The sequence below is a fragment of the Xenopus laevis genome, chromosome 5S (assembly GCF_017654675.1).
Source record: "Xenopus laevis strain J_2021 chromosome 5S, Xenopus_laevis_v10.1, whole genome shotgun sequence".
Lineage (NCBI taxonomy): Eukaryota > Metazoa > Chordata > Amphibia > Anura > Pipidae > Xenopus > Xenopus laevis.
This window is the reverse complement of record NC_054380.1, coordinates 85,344,241-85,359,129: the sequence shown is the minus strand read 5'-3', so window position 1 is coordinate 85,359,129 and position 14,889 is coordinate 85,344,241. Positions and strand designations below refer to the sequence as shown.

General features: G+C 38.0%; 1 protein-coding gene and 1 long non-coding RNA gene across 2 annotated transcripts; both read left to right on the top strand.

The window, feature by feature from the left end:
* The first annotated feature begins 297 nt into the window (after nt 1-297).
* cln8.S (CLN8, transmembrane ER and ERGIC protein S homeolog) lies at nt 298-5,125 on the top strand. The gene is made up of 3 exons (XM_018265571.2): nt 298-542; nt 2,852-3,479; nt 4,633-5,125. The coding sequence occupies exons 2-3, from the start codon at nt 2,931-2,933 to the stop codon at nt 4,939-4,941; spliced, it is 858 nt and encodes a 285-aa protein (XP_018121060.1). The 5' UTR covers nt 298-542; nt 2,852-2,930; the 3' UTR covers nt 4,942-5,125.
* An 880-nt stretch (nt 5,126-6,005) lies between these two features.
* On the top strand, nt 6,006-8,209 carry LOC121394260. The gene is made up of 2 exons (XR_005961595.1): nt 6,006-7,508; nt 7,566-8,209. It is a non-coding gene; the product is annotated as an uncharacterized LOC121394260 (long non-coding RNA).
* The last annotated feature ends 6,680 nt before the right edge of the window (nt 8,210-14,889 follow it).

The following is a 14,889-nucleotide window of genomic DNA, read 5'->3' as shown; positions in this document are numbered from 1 at the left end:
TTTCTCTGCTGCAGAGTTGCCATATGTTGTATCTGTCTCATCGTGTCGACACAGGACTATACAGGAGACCATAGACACAAAGGACATCGGCTCCATTCATCATCATCAAATAATACTTTATTTTTGTGAAATTCTCACACCGACTCTGCTCTTTAGTTCCTCATTCTACTTCAAAAACTGCTGCTTATAAGATGATACATGTTTACAATAAATACATATTCTAATACAAAGAGTAGTAAACCGATTTCCGAGCAAAACTACTGTCATTCTCTCCAGACATAATAATCTAATGCCTCTCGTAGATCTATTCATATATACTTTTGTAAAATGTACACCCTCAATTTACGAGGTATGCACTTAACATATGAATCACAATTTTGCTCTAAACTTTTGAGAATCTAGAGCTCTTAGTTCCCCCCTTGCCACTTGGTACAACCCAAAACGGCTGAGAGAACAGGAAGCGTTCGTACAATAGCTGCCTGTTAGATCATGTGCTCCAAGAGCAGAGCTTGCACTATAGGCTCTAGTCTGATTCGCCGAAGGTAAGGGGGTACTCTAGACTGTCAGATGGTGCCCGCGAGCCGGTTTTCTCTCCGTTTTGCCTGTTTTCTATGAGTTTTGCCTGATTCTATGAGTTTTGCCTGTTTTCTATCAGTTTTGCTGGTTTTCTCTCTGTTTTGTTTATGGAGGCGCCGCCACTGACTCTTTCGAGCTGGGGAAATAGTTGTGGAAAGTCCTAGTAGTTCACGACCCACGAGGGATGTAGGGAAGTGTAGTTAAAGGGGTTTGATCACCTTTAAATTCATTTTTAGTATGATGTTGAGAGTGATATTTTGAGACAATTAGTTTTCATTTTTTTTATTATTTAAGGAGTTTGAGTTATTTAGCTTTTTATTCAGAAGCTGTCCTGTTTGCAGTTTCAGCAGTCTTGATAGCTAGGGTCCAAACTCCCCTTGCAACCATGCACCAATTTGAATAAGAGACTGGAATATGAATAGGAGAGGGTCTGAATAGAAATAAGAGGAATGAAAAGTAGCAATAACAATCCATTTGTAGCCTTAAAGAGCATTTACTTTTTAGATGGGGTCTGCGACACCCTTTGGAAAGCTGCAAAGAGACAGAAGAAAAAGACAAATAACTATGAAACTATAACAAATAAATAATGAAGACCAAATGAAAAGTTGCTTAGAATTGGTCATTCTATATCATACTAAGGAGCAGATTTATCAACGGTCAAGGTGAATTTTCGAATGAAAAAAAATTGAATCTCGCACTGTTTTTTGTGTACTTCGACTTGGGAAACTTCTAATCGAATCCGATCGAACGCGCTATTCCTCCGATTCATAATATTCGAATTCGGCCAAATACGGACCTATTCGATTGAAAATGGACCTGTTCGACCAAAAAAACTCCTGTTGGTCTTGGTCGAAGTTTTTTCAATTCGAAATTCGACTTTTTATAAATATGCCCCTAAAAGTTGCCTTAAAGGTGAACCACCCCTTTAGCCATCTCGGGTCATTTTGCCTGGTCATGTGCTGTCAGAAAGCGTCAGCACTTGGATGGAACTGCTTTCTGACAGGCTATTGTTTCTCCTACTCAATGTAACTGAATGGGGTTGCAGTGGGACATGGGTTTTCACTATTGAGTGCTGTTCTTAGATCTACCAGGGAGCTGTTACCTGGTCACCTTCCCATTGTTCTGCTGCTGGGGGGAGGGAAGTGGGGATATCACTCCAACTTGCAGTAAAGAGTGACTGAAGTTTTTCAGAGCAGAAGTCACATGACTGGGGGCACTTGGGAAACTGATATGTCTAGCCCTATGTCAGATTTCAAAATCAAATATAAAAAAATGCTCTTTTGAAAAACAGATTTCAGTGTAGAATTCTGTAGCAGCACTATCAACTGATGTTTTTTAAACAGGTGACCAGTAAATGCTTCCTGCTGATTGGTTGCTATGGGTTACTGCTCCTGGACAAACTTAGTGTATTTGTGTTTTCATATAGATGTGCATCCTTGTAATAAGCCTGGAAAGGGGGGGGGGGGTGGGTTTAACCAAATATTGGTCTTCTCTTAAGCCTCAAAAGTAAGGATAATTTAGAAAGGTTTCTTTTGTTGAAGGAAACCATGCTTACAGTATAGTTGGTAGCATAGGATGGAAAACTGAATTTAAACATATTTTAAAATATATATCTGGTGGGAATGCTTTTAGTTTACCCGTGTCTAGCATCTAGTTTTCTGTTTTATCATAGGAGAGGAGGAACCTTAAAGGACAAGGGAAAGGTCAATCACCATTGGTTGGCAATTTGTTCTTTTTATGTATTCATCCCCAGTAAGACCCTAACCTGGTGCTCCTCTTTGCTGAAAACACATCAGCCTGAGGTACTATTCTGTTGAGAGGTCCCTTGCAACTGCCCTGAACTGTGTGTGTGTGTGTTATTTTTAAAATCTGAACTTTTACAATATGACTTCTACAAATATATTTCTGAATTATACTTTTTTTTATTTTTTTTTTTTTTAGATTTCTATGGCCATTTAACTAGTGACATAGTTCCTCTCTCAACAGATAGTACAGTCACATGAATAAATCGTATTTTTTCATGTTGTTCCCCTTTAATTTTCAATATCTTAAATGTATCACATGATGCTATCATGTGCCTTGTTTGGATGGTCACACGACAATCCTTTTATTAGACAGCTGAAGTGCTTTCAGTGCAAAATAAAAATAGATATTTTGCTTTGAATTCTCTACACATGTGTAAACTGTGTGAATTCAAATTTTAATGTCCATGTCCTACTAACAACAGAAATAATACAGAATGCAGGTATTTCACGTTCTTTCCTCTTTGTTTCAGATAATTATCCGTGCCTTGCATTCCTGCACAGTCATGGAGTTCTAGGAAATCCTTCTTGCTCTGCCTGACCTAGGCCAAAATGAGTGTCATCAACAGTCTCCCGAAGGTTGAGGCAACTCTTAGTTTGGAATTGGATTTTTCATCATGGAATACCTGCTTAACAGTCATCGGTGCCAGTTGTCTGGGATATCTGTTTCTTTTTGTGTTATGCCATCTAGTGTCCATTCTTGTGTCAGCTACTTATTGTTCTCTCTGTGCCAAAGAGAAAGTGTTTTGGGATCTAGCAGCCACACGTGCAGTATTTGGGGTGCAGTGCATTTATGCTGGGCTGAGAGCTTTACTAATCGACCCAGTACTCACTGCTGACACCATCACTGGCCAGCAGAGTTGGTCCCGGTTTACTGTTCTAATAGCAGCTGGTTTTTTTCTGTTTGAAAATCTTGCTCTTCACCTTTCTAATTTAATATTTTGGACATGTGATATTTTCCTAGCAGTTCATCACTTTTTTGCTTTTGTTGGATATTTGGCTGCTGTAATTTGTAGCACTGGCGGACATTATTTGTATATGCTGACATTGTTACTGGAAATGAGCACTCCATTTACCTGCATATCCTGGATGTTGCTTAAGGTAATCCTTAATTCGCTAAATTGTATTTATTATTAGCCACTTTATTGGTAATTCACATTACCTTTGTATAGCTATGTAGGTCCAGAACATTATTTTAATGCCACACTGGAATTTTTCCTTCCTCTCACTAATTCAAATGTGAGATTTCATATGGTGGTTTTAAAGAGGTTGTACTCCTTTAAATTAACTTTTAGTATGATGGTGAGAATGATAGTCTGAGACACTTTGCAGTTTGTTTTCATTTTCTATTTGTTTTTTTTGTTAAATATTTTTATTCAGCAGCTCTCCAAATAACCATAGCAGTTATGCATTGATTTAAATAAGTGACTATGAATAGGAGATGGGCTGAATGAAAAGCTAAGTAATAAAAAGTAACAATAAAAAATATTTTTGTAGCCTCACAGAGCATTTGTTTTTTAGATGGGCTCAGTGACCCTCATTTGAAAGCCATGGTCTTGAAAATGCCCTACATACATGTAAACAATGTTCATTTTGGCTCTACTGAAAATTTTAGAAAGCATTTATTAAACATAATAATGCCTATACTTTCATTTAGCAAATGCCATGAATATATATTAATTCCAGTTTGGTCAGTATTAGCCAAGTCAGCAGGCCAAAATAGCCTATATTTTGCCAGTCTAATATTGGGGTTTTACTTGCCCTTATATTTCTTTATCCTTATTTGGACAGACAGTTTTTGTCCAAATTAGTGTTTAAAAAAACTGCCTATGTAAAAACAAAAGAGTAGAAGCTTGTCAGTTGAGAATAAATATAAAAAAGCAGATTACTGCTATAGTCTGACACGATTCATGGGTCTCCAAATTAACGTCCTCATGAGGTGCAGGAAAATGAATAATGTCAAAAACAGTAAATTGCGGTAAAACTAAATTTGTTTTCCCCTGGTGTGAAAAGAAGGAAGTCAAATTCTTCTTGTTCCTTGACATTAAATAGGCCCTTTCGTGTTAAGCGAGTTTCCTCATTTTAAACCTGAACTTACATTTGGTGTTAACTCTCAGAGAGAAGTAGTTCTATCCACATATTATATGATTTCCCTCTTAATAATAAGTAGGTACGTTGAATAAGTTTATCTACGGTCAACCTCCACTTTTATGCTTCCAGTGTGTCTCAATATTTTTTTCTTTATTGCTTCCAGGCTGGTTGTTCAAATACCTTATTTTGGAAAGTTAATCAATGGATAATGATTCATTTGTTCCACTGCCGCATGGTCCTCACTTATCACCTATGGTGGGTATGTTTGTACAACTGGGATCGTTTCATAAACTCTCTGCCCTTTGTATATATAGTATTCTTCTTAACTGGACTGGCAATTTTAACGATAATACTAAACCCTTATTGGACTCATAAGAAGACACAACAGCTCTTGACTCCAGTTGACTGGAACTTTGAGGAGACATCAGGGAAAGCAAATGGAGGGATTAAACTTCAAAAAAAGAAACAGTAAAAAAAAATCCTTTTTTAAAGCTACTATCGTTTTTCTCTTATATTCTCAGGCCAACAGTATCAATGTGAGAAATGCCTATATTATAATTATTCCCATCTACAGTGTTACTGTTTTGACATAACTTTAAATTACCAGTCATTTTAAAATCAGACATGGTGGCTGTACTAAAAAAAATATTGCTTTGTCACTGTGTTGTGTGAATATCATGTTGAATTGGACAATACATAAATGTTCAAGTAGCTAGGACCATCTTTACATGTAGGGGCATATTTACCTAGGGTCGAAGTAAAATACTTCGAATATCGAAGTCGAAGGATTTACCGCTATTCCTACGATCGAAGGAATAATCGTTCGATCGAACGATTAAATCCTTCGAATCGAACGATTCGAATGATATTCCTTCGATCAGAAAATTGTTAGGAAGCCTATGGGGACCTTCCCCATAGGCTAACATTGGCCTTGGTAGGTTTTAGGTGGCGAACTAGGGGGTCGAAGAATTTTTTAAAGAGACAGTACTTCGACTATCGAATAGTCGAACGATTTTTAATTCGAATCGTAGTCGAGGGTCGTAGTCAAAGGTCGAAGTAGCCATATTCGACCATTCGAAATTCGAACTATTTTTCCTCTATTCCTTCACTCGAGCTAAGAAAGTGGGCCCCTTAATGTTATGCAAGCTTAAAGTGTCAGTACTTACTCCCCTCTCAGTGTTCACCATAGAGTTCACTGTAACCATGGTTTTCTTGTAGTTTTGGTTTATGCCAGGACTCCCAAACCTTTTTTACCCATGAGCCACATTCAAATGTAAAAAGAGTTGAAGAGCAGTAAATGCATGAATTAAAGGGGAAGGAAACCTAGTCGGCGCAAACCCCCCACCCCCCCCCCCCTCCCGTGTGTTGCTTCCCCTCCCTCCTCCCCCCTGGCCTACCCGTCCCGCTGGGCAAATGCCCCTAACTTGTTACTTACCCTTCTGCGCAAAACCAGTCCAGGGAGTTCACCGACGACATCTTCTTCCACGCGATCTTCTTCCTGCTTTGAACGGCGCATGCGCAGTAGGATCATTTCGCCGGTACGATCTACTGCGCATGCGTGTGACTTTTGGCGCATGCGCAGTAGATCCGTACCGGCGAAATGATCTTACTGCGCATGCAAGCAAAAATAAGTATCTGCTTTGAGGCCACTGAAACAGTTACATCTGGTGTTCAACATGCCTCATTTATTCTTTTTCCCCACAACTCATAATTTTATATGTTGGTGGCCCTCTCTGTATAGTAAACAATGCTGTGTTGCTCACAAATCTCTTTTCTAGTCTGGAAAGTACAGGAGAGCACCACCAAAAAGCACAGTGTGCTAATAACAACATGTAGAGCTTCAGTAACTTTTGTCCCATTTTTGTACATATGTGTAATGCCTAACTTTTCCATGTCATACCTTTTATTGGGCATGCAACCAGTGTACTTTTAGTTAGGACTAGGGTTGCCAACTGGCCAGAAAAATGCTTGAAGTAAATTTTAGCGATAGGTAAAAAAGCTAAAAATATAAGTATATTAAGTAGTATTATTTTACCTTTACCAGAAAATGTGCCAACCCTTGTTGGAACTAGGGACGCTTCGTATTGGGTTCAGTTCGGGATTCGGATTTGAGTACCTGGTTGAACCAAATCCTATACCCTTAAGGGAACAGTAATGCCCAAAAATGAAAGTCTTTCAAAATAAAGAAAATATAATGTACTGTTGTTAAATATAATGTCATGCTGTTAAAACTGACATATTTGCTTCAGAAACTCTATAATAATATACATAAACAAGCTGCTGTGTAGTCACGGGGACAGCCATTCAAAGCTGAAAAAGCAGAAAAGGCTGTGCTTGAATGGATTTGGTGCATCCAGTAACGGACCATTCCTCTAGCCTCCTTTCTCTAATAGAAAGGAGAGAAATAGAGTGGTAAATGTATTTGTGCATTTACCACTTATTTTTAATTTAAATATGGCATTTTACTATGTATATATTTTTGGAGCAATCTTCGGTTTTTGTTTATAAGGAATGCTCCCTATTTATGCTTTGTCTTTTGATTGGACTTTTAATTATGAATATACAGTATATGAGTATATAGTATAGAAACCTTGAGACCTCAAACAAATGTTTTAATTCTCCACCCAAAGAATGATTTTTGCAGTATACCTTTGTTTGTACTGCCACATGGGGCTGATTTTTGCAAAATGCATTCTCGCGATTTTCAGCACTAAAATCATCTCCTTGTGTCTACCTGTTCCCAATGCCTCTACTTTCTCCCATGAACGGGTAGGAAATATATTGCTGTTGCAAGCTCCATCCCTTCAGCATAAATTCTGTTAATGACAGCTTTCCTGGATCATCTAATCTGCAGTTTATGTGTTTCTATATATCTGTATGAGCTTGCCAGTCTTACAGCACTTCATTGTACTGCGCCCCCTCCGATCACCTTAGCTATTATAATATCAATAGTTTGGTGAGAATTACTTATTAACCCAAGTCGCTAGCGAACCGTGAAACTTTCACCATGTCCAAGACGGCAATAATTCCAGTATCCAAGTCCCGGTGTCTTCTCCAGAAGAAAAAAATAGATATATACACACACTATTTATTTAGGTGTGTTTACATTTAGTTTATTCCTGTATACTTTACTCAATATACAAAATAAATAAATAAGGCCATCTTTAAATGTGCATTGATCAATTATTTTTTAAATAATAGGGAGACTGTGCACCTGCTACTTTATATTGTTGTAGATTTGTGCATATATGCGTTTAGGGCTCTTAGACAGGAATGCTACAGTAAGCACAAACTAATATGAAATACAGGGAATGGGAGGCCTTCCTTCTTGCCTTCCCCTGCAGTGGAATGTATGAAAGATTTTGGGTTTAATTAATGTTTAAATTATTTTTTTAGAACACTTATGTATGGAGATCCAAATTATGAAAACATCCCTTATACACAATCCCAAGCTTTCTGGATAACATACCTGTACTTTTTAGATAATCTGTCATTTGGGGGTTTTTTTTAGATATATTTTGTGCCAGCAAAATCATTACTTGGAATTAGAAACTCGATGTCTAGAAAGTAACCCACATTTCCTGCAAATTATTTAATAATATTCTTTATACAGCATAGTGAGCATTTTATTATTTTGTATGAAAACTTGACCAGCAGAGGGCAGTGTCTGTTTTGATGCATCCTTATGCTAAATGGGTGTTATACTAGTCTCAGATTTATATATTTATTCGTTAATAAAGTGTAATACATTCAAGTGAAGAAAAAGTATACTGCATGGCAATTTTTCAACTTTTTCATCATAAAGATATTTGATTTTAATTTAAAAGAAAACTAAACCCGAAAAATGTATATGGCAACAAATGACATTTTATATACTGAACTTATTGCACCAGCTTAAAGTTTCAGCTTCTCAATAACAGCAATGATCCAGGACTTCAAACTTGTGACAGGGGGTCACCATCTTGGAAAGTGTCTGTGACACTCACATGCTCAGTGGGCTCTGAGCAGCTGTTGAGAAGCTAAGCTTAGGGGTTGTCGTAAATTATCCAGCAGAAAATGAGGTTTGTCTGTAATATAAGTTGATGCTACAAGGCTGATAATTCAATTCTGATGCTAGTTGCACTGATTTCTGTCTTGCCATATAGTAATTATCTGTATTAATTACTAATCAGCCTTATATTGTGCCATTTATTTTCTATGTGTACAGTATATTCTTGTGAGTGGGTCCCTAAGCTCAGTAAGTGACAGCAGCACAGAGCATGTGCAGTGATCAGCAGTTGGGGATATTTGGAGGAACATATCTTTCCTGCTAAAGGGCTGTGGTTGCCTTGGACTGGTACAGAAGCCCAGAACATAATGTACAAATTTCTAGCCTACTTCTTTAGTAAAGCTTTAGTTCTCCTTTAAAAACCTGTTTTTAGATAAAGGTGGTCATATAACAAACATCATGCACCATTTAGATTTTGTAGCTAGTTTTGAAACGTAACCATAAATGCAAGTTTCACAAGAAGTAAGTGTGCCACTAAACTAAATTAGAATCTGGTTCACCAGATGAGGTGCAAATGGTTAGAACTAGGGATTTGGCGAATTTGACCCGTTTCGTTTTGCCAAAAATTCACTGCCGGTGAAATGTCGCTGACGCCCATTAAAGTCTATGGGCGTCGAAAACATTTTGTCGCGCGGCGAAATTGTTTTGACGTGCATCTTTTTTTTTTGACGCACAACGCCATACAAGTCTATGGGTGTCATTTTTGAAGTGGAAAAAATCGCCCATCCCTAGTTAGAACATGGTTAGAGAGGGTATTGGACGGATTTATCTCATTTAAACCTCAGACATTTTGCTTAGTTTGCTCTGTGTGTTAAACTGTGTGGTATCACTATACCTAGATTGAAAGAACTCTCCTGAATCCTTTAGAAAGAGGGTTATAGATCAGGGGTCCCCAACCTTTTTTGGCACGGAGGCAATTTTTTTTCCAAGGACCGGAGAGAGGGTCTGTGATGGGGGGTCATGGTCGGCAGCCAATTTGGACACGCCAGCGGCCCATTTGGGTATGCTGGTGACCAATTTGGGTATGCAGGCATCAAATTCAGCACACCGCATGCATTGTTCGGCGGCCCAGTTCAGAGCTGTCCGCAGCCCGGTGGATGGGGACTCCTGTTATAGATGCCTCATTTTCTTTTTCCATAGCAGTTGTTGGCAAATCTGTTCATTGTTTGTCGAATAAATTATTGTGAAGTCAACGTTTCCTTGTTTTTTTTTATATATTTAATAACTTAACCTTTATCTTTATAATTTTGTTTAAATATTGATATGTGCTTTTTCACATGACTAGAATTTCCATCAGCATCAAGATCCTGCCCAAGTGCTTTTAAATAATAAAAAAGTACATGCAACAATGGGTCCAGATTTTTTGGATTTATTATAGAATACATTTAATCATCACATTCTATGAGAAAGCATCACCAGGGAACACATCCGTTTGTATGAGATGGAACATTAAAAAAAAATTGCAGATGAAATTGTGCAGAACTATAGGTTCCATGCAGGATGCTGCCACTTTGCAGAGAGATTTGTCTAAATTGGAAAACTGGGCAGCAAACTGGAAAATGAGGTTCAATGTTGATAAATGCAAGGTTATGCACTTTGGCAAAAATAATATAAATGCAAGATATACACTAAATGGCAATGTTTTGGGAGTTTCCTTAAATGAAAAGGATCTAGGGGTCTTTGTAGATAACACGTTGTCTAATTCTGGGCAGTGTCATTCTGTGGCTACTAAAGCAAATAAAGTTCTGTCTTGCATAAAAAAGGGCATTAACTCAAGGGATGAAAACATAATTATGCCTCTTTATAGGTCCCTGGTGAGGCCTCATCTGGAGTATGCAGTTCAGTTTTGGACTCCAGTCCTTAAGAGGGATATAAATGAGCTGGAGAGAGTGCAGAGACTAAGTGCAACTAAATTGTTAAGAGGGACGGAAGAATTTAAATTATTATATTAAATTATGAGGGTAGACTATCAAGGTTGGGGTTGTTTTCTCTGGAAAAAAGGTGCTTGCGAGGGGACATGATTACACTTTACAAGTACATTAGAGGACATTATAGACAAATAGCAGGGGACCTTTTTACCCATAAAGTGGATCACAGTACCAGAGGCCACCCCTTTAGAATAGAAGAAAAGAACTTTCATTTGAAGCAACGTAGGGGGTTCTACACAGTCAGGACAGTGAGGTTGTGGAATGCACTGCCGGGTGATGTTGTGATGGCTGATTCAGTTAATGCCTTTAAGAATGGCTTGGATGATTTTTTGGACAGACATAATATCAAAGGCTATTGTGATACAAAGCTCTATAGTTAGTATAGGTATGGGTATATAGAATTTAATTAAAAGTAGGGAGGGGTGTGTGTATGGATGCTGGGTTTTCATTTAGAGGGGTTGAACTTGATGGACTTTGTCGTTTTTCAACCCAATTTAACTATGTAACAATGATAAATAATAAATGGTAAATAATGACTGAATCAATCAAATTCATTTTTATTTAATCAAAATTTCTGCTTCAATCAAATGGATAGCAATCCTGCAATAAACCTGCAGAATTCCCTTCAAATATTTGATAAATTTGCCTCTAAGATTTTTAAGTCCTATGTATTTATAGCAGTAAATAGGTTTATTGAGGCCTTTTGCTTATTTCCAATACTACCTGTTGAGTATATGGTGTAACACTGTATAACCTTATATAATCTAAAATCTACAGATTGAGATTTCTCAATGTAAATACAAAAGCATTGTAATAAGTGTCAGTGGGACACATTAGTATATACAGGTATGGGATCCACTATCTAAAACCCATTATCCAGAAAGCTCCGAAATTATCGAAAGGCCGTCTCCCTAAAGTTGGCTATAGACGCAAAGATCTCACCGTATGAATCGAGGATTCGTACGATTTTCGGAACGTGTGTGGAGAGTCCCGACATTTTTCGTCCGGGGCAGTTTGGTCGATCGGACAGGTTAGAAATTTCTGTCGGATGCCGATAATATCTCTGCATGTTTTGCCGATCGTAAGATTTTCAGTGGGAGACTGTCACTAGCTTTGTCTATCGTACGATTGCGGTCAGGGGCAGAACATCGGCTGATCTTGTACATAATTCTAACTCAGATATGATTAATCCTTATTGGAACTAAAACAATATGGTTTATTTAATGTTTACAAGATTTTTTAGTAGACTTAAGGTATGAAGATCCAAATTACAGAAAGATCGGTTATCCGGAAAACCCTAGGTCCCGAGCATTCTGGATAACATGTCCCATACATTTAGAGCCACTTTTCCACATGGTGCTACACTCTAATATTGTTATGAAACCAATAACAAATAGCAGTGTGGAGGCCTGCTGGATTGTTTTATTATGTCCGTTTTACATTTCCCTTTTCCCCACTTTGGCACCATATTTACATCACATTTAAGAATGTCATTCTGTTATTTTTTTGTTGTTATTTTTTTATTCTGTTTATTTTATGTTCACACTTGTTCTGTTCATCATTGCAATATCATCTTCCTGCAAGCTGGTGTTTGTCCAGCACTTGAAGCCAATGTTTTACTATTATGAAAAAATAAAATAAAATTATAGAAAGAAAAGTTGTATTATAAAGGTCACCTTGTGGCTTTCACACTTCTCAAAACTGCTGCTAGGTTTGCCACCTTTTTTGGAAAAAAATACCGGCCATGCTATATTTTTATTCCTATTAATAACATTGTCACCAAGCAGCATTTTAACCAGGCCAGTAAAATACTGGCAAGGTAGCAACCTTAACTGTTGCCATGAATCTACCTACTGTATATCTAACAAATTCACATTTATTTGTGTGTTACTTTGCCCCAAACTTTTGCTTGCTGAAATTTGCTTTCCTTGCTAAGGTTACAGAGAAAGATTAGTTGCTGTTACTGTACTGTAGCTGGATTCATGAGCTTTCATTTTCAATAGGATACCAGTCACATCTGACTAAATCCACATGCTGCATGACTAATTCACAATTAATTGGACTGATTTCAGTGCATCTTGGGGTTTACATTGTAGGCTCCATTGAGACGGGGACTGGTGTGAATAATTAACCTCTGTAGCAATGTTCCTTCTAATTCCTTCTCAGTTATGTGCGCAGACAAATATATTTTGTGTGCACATTTGAAACTCGTGTGCGCATTTTTAAAAACTGTGTGTGCAGGTCATAGTAGATGCAAGCATTTGTTGTGTGTGCTGGCCTCAAAATTTGTGTGTGCACAACTTAGAGGGAACATTGCTCTGTAGGGACTCATATGGGCAGTTCTCCTAGTGGGCTGTTGTCCTGCATTCCACTGTGGAATGCAGTGCAGAACAAAATACAGGCCGTTACTCCATATAGTGCAGTTCTGACACCGGCACATCCAAGTGCCGGACACATGTATGTATCATTAAAGGGGTTATTCACCTTCAGTTCAGTTGGTTTCAGATAGATCGCCTGCAATCCCTGTGTTTCATTAAAGGCAGCTGTTAGAATTGATACAATAGTTAATATTTCACAGGTACTACTGAGAAATGTATCAATTAAATGTAGCAAATTGTAACAGTTCAGATGCTCCTGAATCACTAGCAGCCAGACTGAAACATTAGAGACAGGAACATCAAACTTCAATTTTGGGAAAACAGTAAAAAATAAAAGATGGATAGGAATTGAAAAAAGTCTTTGTTTATGTTGCACAATCTGAAAACAACTCAACTAAAAAAAGTGTTTGGAAAGTGAACACCCCCTTTAAGACTACTGATGGCAAAATTCTGCACAGAAGCAGATGGAATTTACTGGTCTTTTATTGCTCTATGCGGCTACTGCATTGTGACCTTGTTTTATCACAAACAGATCAGTGAGATTGGTGCTACACACCAGTGACACCGATAGTGTTGTCCAATTCACAAGTGCAGCAGGTGATTAGTACATCCAGCAGCAACACTGTGTTAGTCAAACAACACAAAGTAATGGGGAAATATCCGCCACCCTGAACTAGAAATCTATACATGTAATGAACATATTGTAGGATAGTAAAACCTCATAGGGCTGGTCCCTTGCAAAACTGTAGCTGGCCTAGGTAGTTTCTAGATAAACTAGGAACATAGCAACATGAATTGCCAGAAAATTATAGACAATCTCAGCCCATTCCTAATCTGCCAAACGGTCTGCTATTTTATGAAGCCCTGTCCCTTTTTGGGTCTACAATGCATGACTATCCTGCAAATAAGGGCACTAGTGGGGATTTAGAAACAATTGGTGGTCTACAGATGGTCTATGAACCTGCTTATGTTAGAATACTGTATCTCCTAGTACAGGTATATGGATGGTAGATGGAGCCTGAGTGCACACTACTTTTTTCCCCTTGACAAATGTCACCAAGCTTTTCTGAAGCTTTGGGCCCTTATTATATTGTTGTTTGATTTTTAAGTCCGGAGCGTGCTCTGCTTTTCTATACATATTATATATATTACGAAGTAGTCTTAAAGGTGCACAAACAGGGGCAAATTAGCTTACCTCCTAAGTTGTGCCAGAGTTTTCTTCGCTGCACTTCATCATGCTTAGATTTGCCAAGGCTGCGCAAATTCACTAAGATCTGAAGTTGCGCACAAGTTACCGATCATTTGCGAAGTTGCGCTAGTGATATTAAGATCAGTGGTTTGAAGTTACACTAGCGATGCCTAATTTGCATACGGCGCCCAGTTAAAGTACAATGGACGTATATGTAGCAGCAAATACATTACACTACACAAGCCTGGGAAACATTCATAAAATAAAATAAAGTTGTTATTTTGCCCTATACATGTGCCCACTGTATAGTTTACGGGCCATATGTTAGGAAATGTAGGGGGGAAGGAGGGTACCCCCAAAAAAAATTACGATCTTTTTCAGCCTATCACCCTTAAAAAAGTAAAAGACACCAGCGTTTTTTGGGACTTCAAAAAAATTCCAAATTTTTTTGAAGCAAGTCCTATCTACTCTATTGCACTTCGCCTGGTCTGAGGTGGCGAAGTAAAGTCTGGCACAAGAGGTAACACGTTCATGAAAATCTACAACTTAGTGAATTAGTGTAGTTACGTCACTTCGCCAGAGCGCAACTTCACCTGGCGTAAGGGTGCGAAGTAGCCAGCACCCGTTAGTAAATTGGCAAAGTGGCAAAATGATGTCACGCTGGTGAGTTTTCGCTGAATAGAGAAAATAATTGCAATTTCAGTAAGATGCATTCGCACCCCAAAAAAAAAACAAGAGTGTAATTTGTAAGGCTTTGTACATATTTTCAAATAAAAAGTTGTTAGCCAGACCAGGGAAATTACCATAAGTAAAACAAACTGCAGCGTTCATCTTTGAATTAACTTTTAGTAGGATGTCAAGAGTGTTAATCTGACGA

Coding starts and splice junctions, on each gene's coding strand:
- cln8.S (XM_018265571.2), top strand. CDS start 2,931: ATGAGTGTCATCAACAGTCTCCCGAAGGTTGAGGCAACTCTTAGTTTG. Junction 3,480..4,632: donor TATCCTGGATGTTGCTTAAG/GTAATCCTTAAT, acceptor TATTGCTTCCAG/GCTGGTTGTTCAAATACCTT.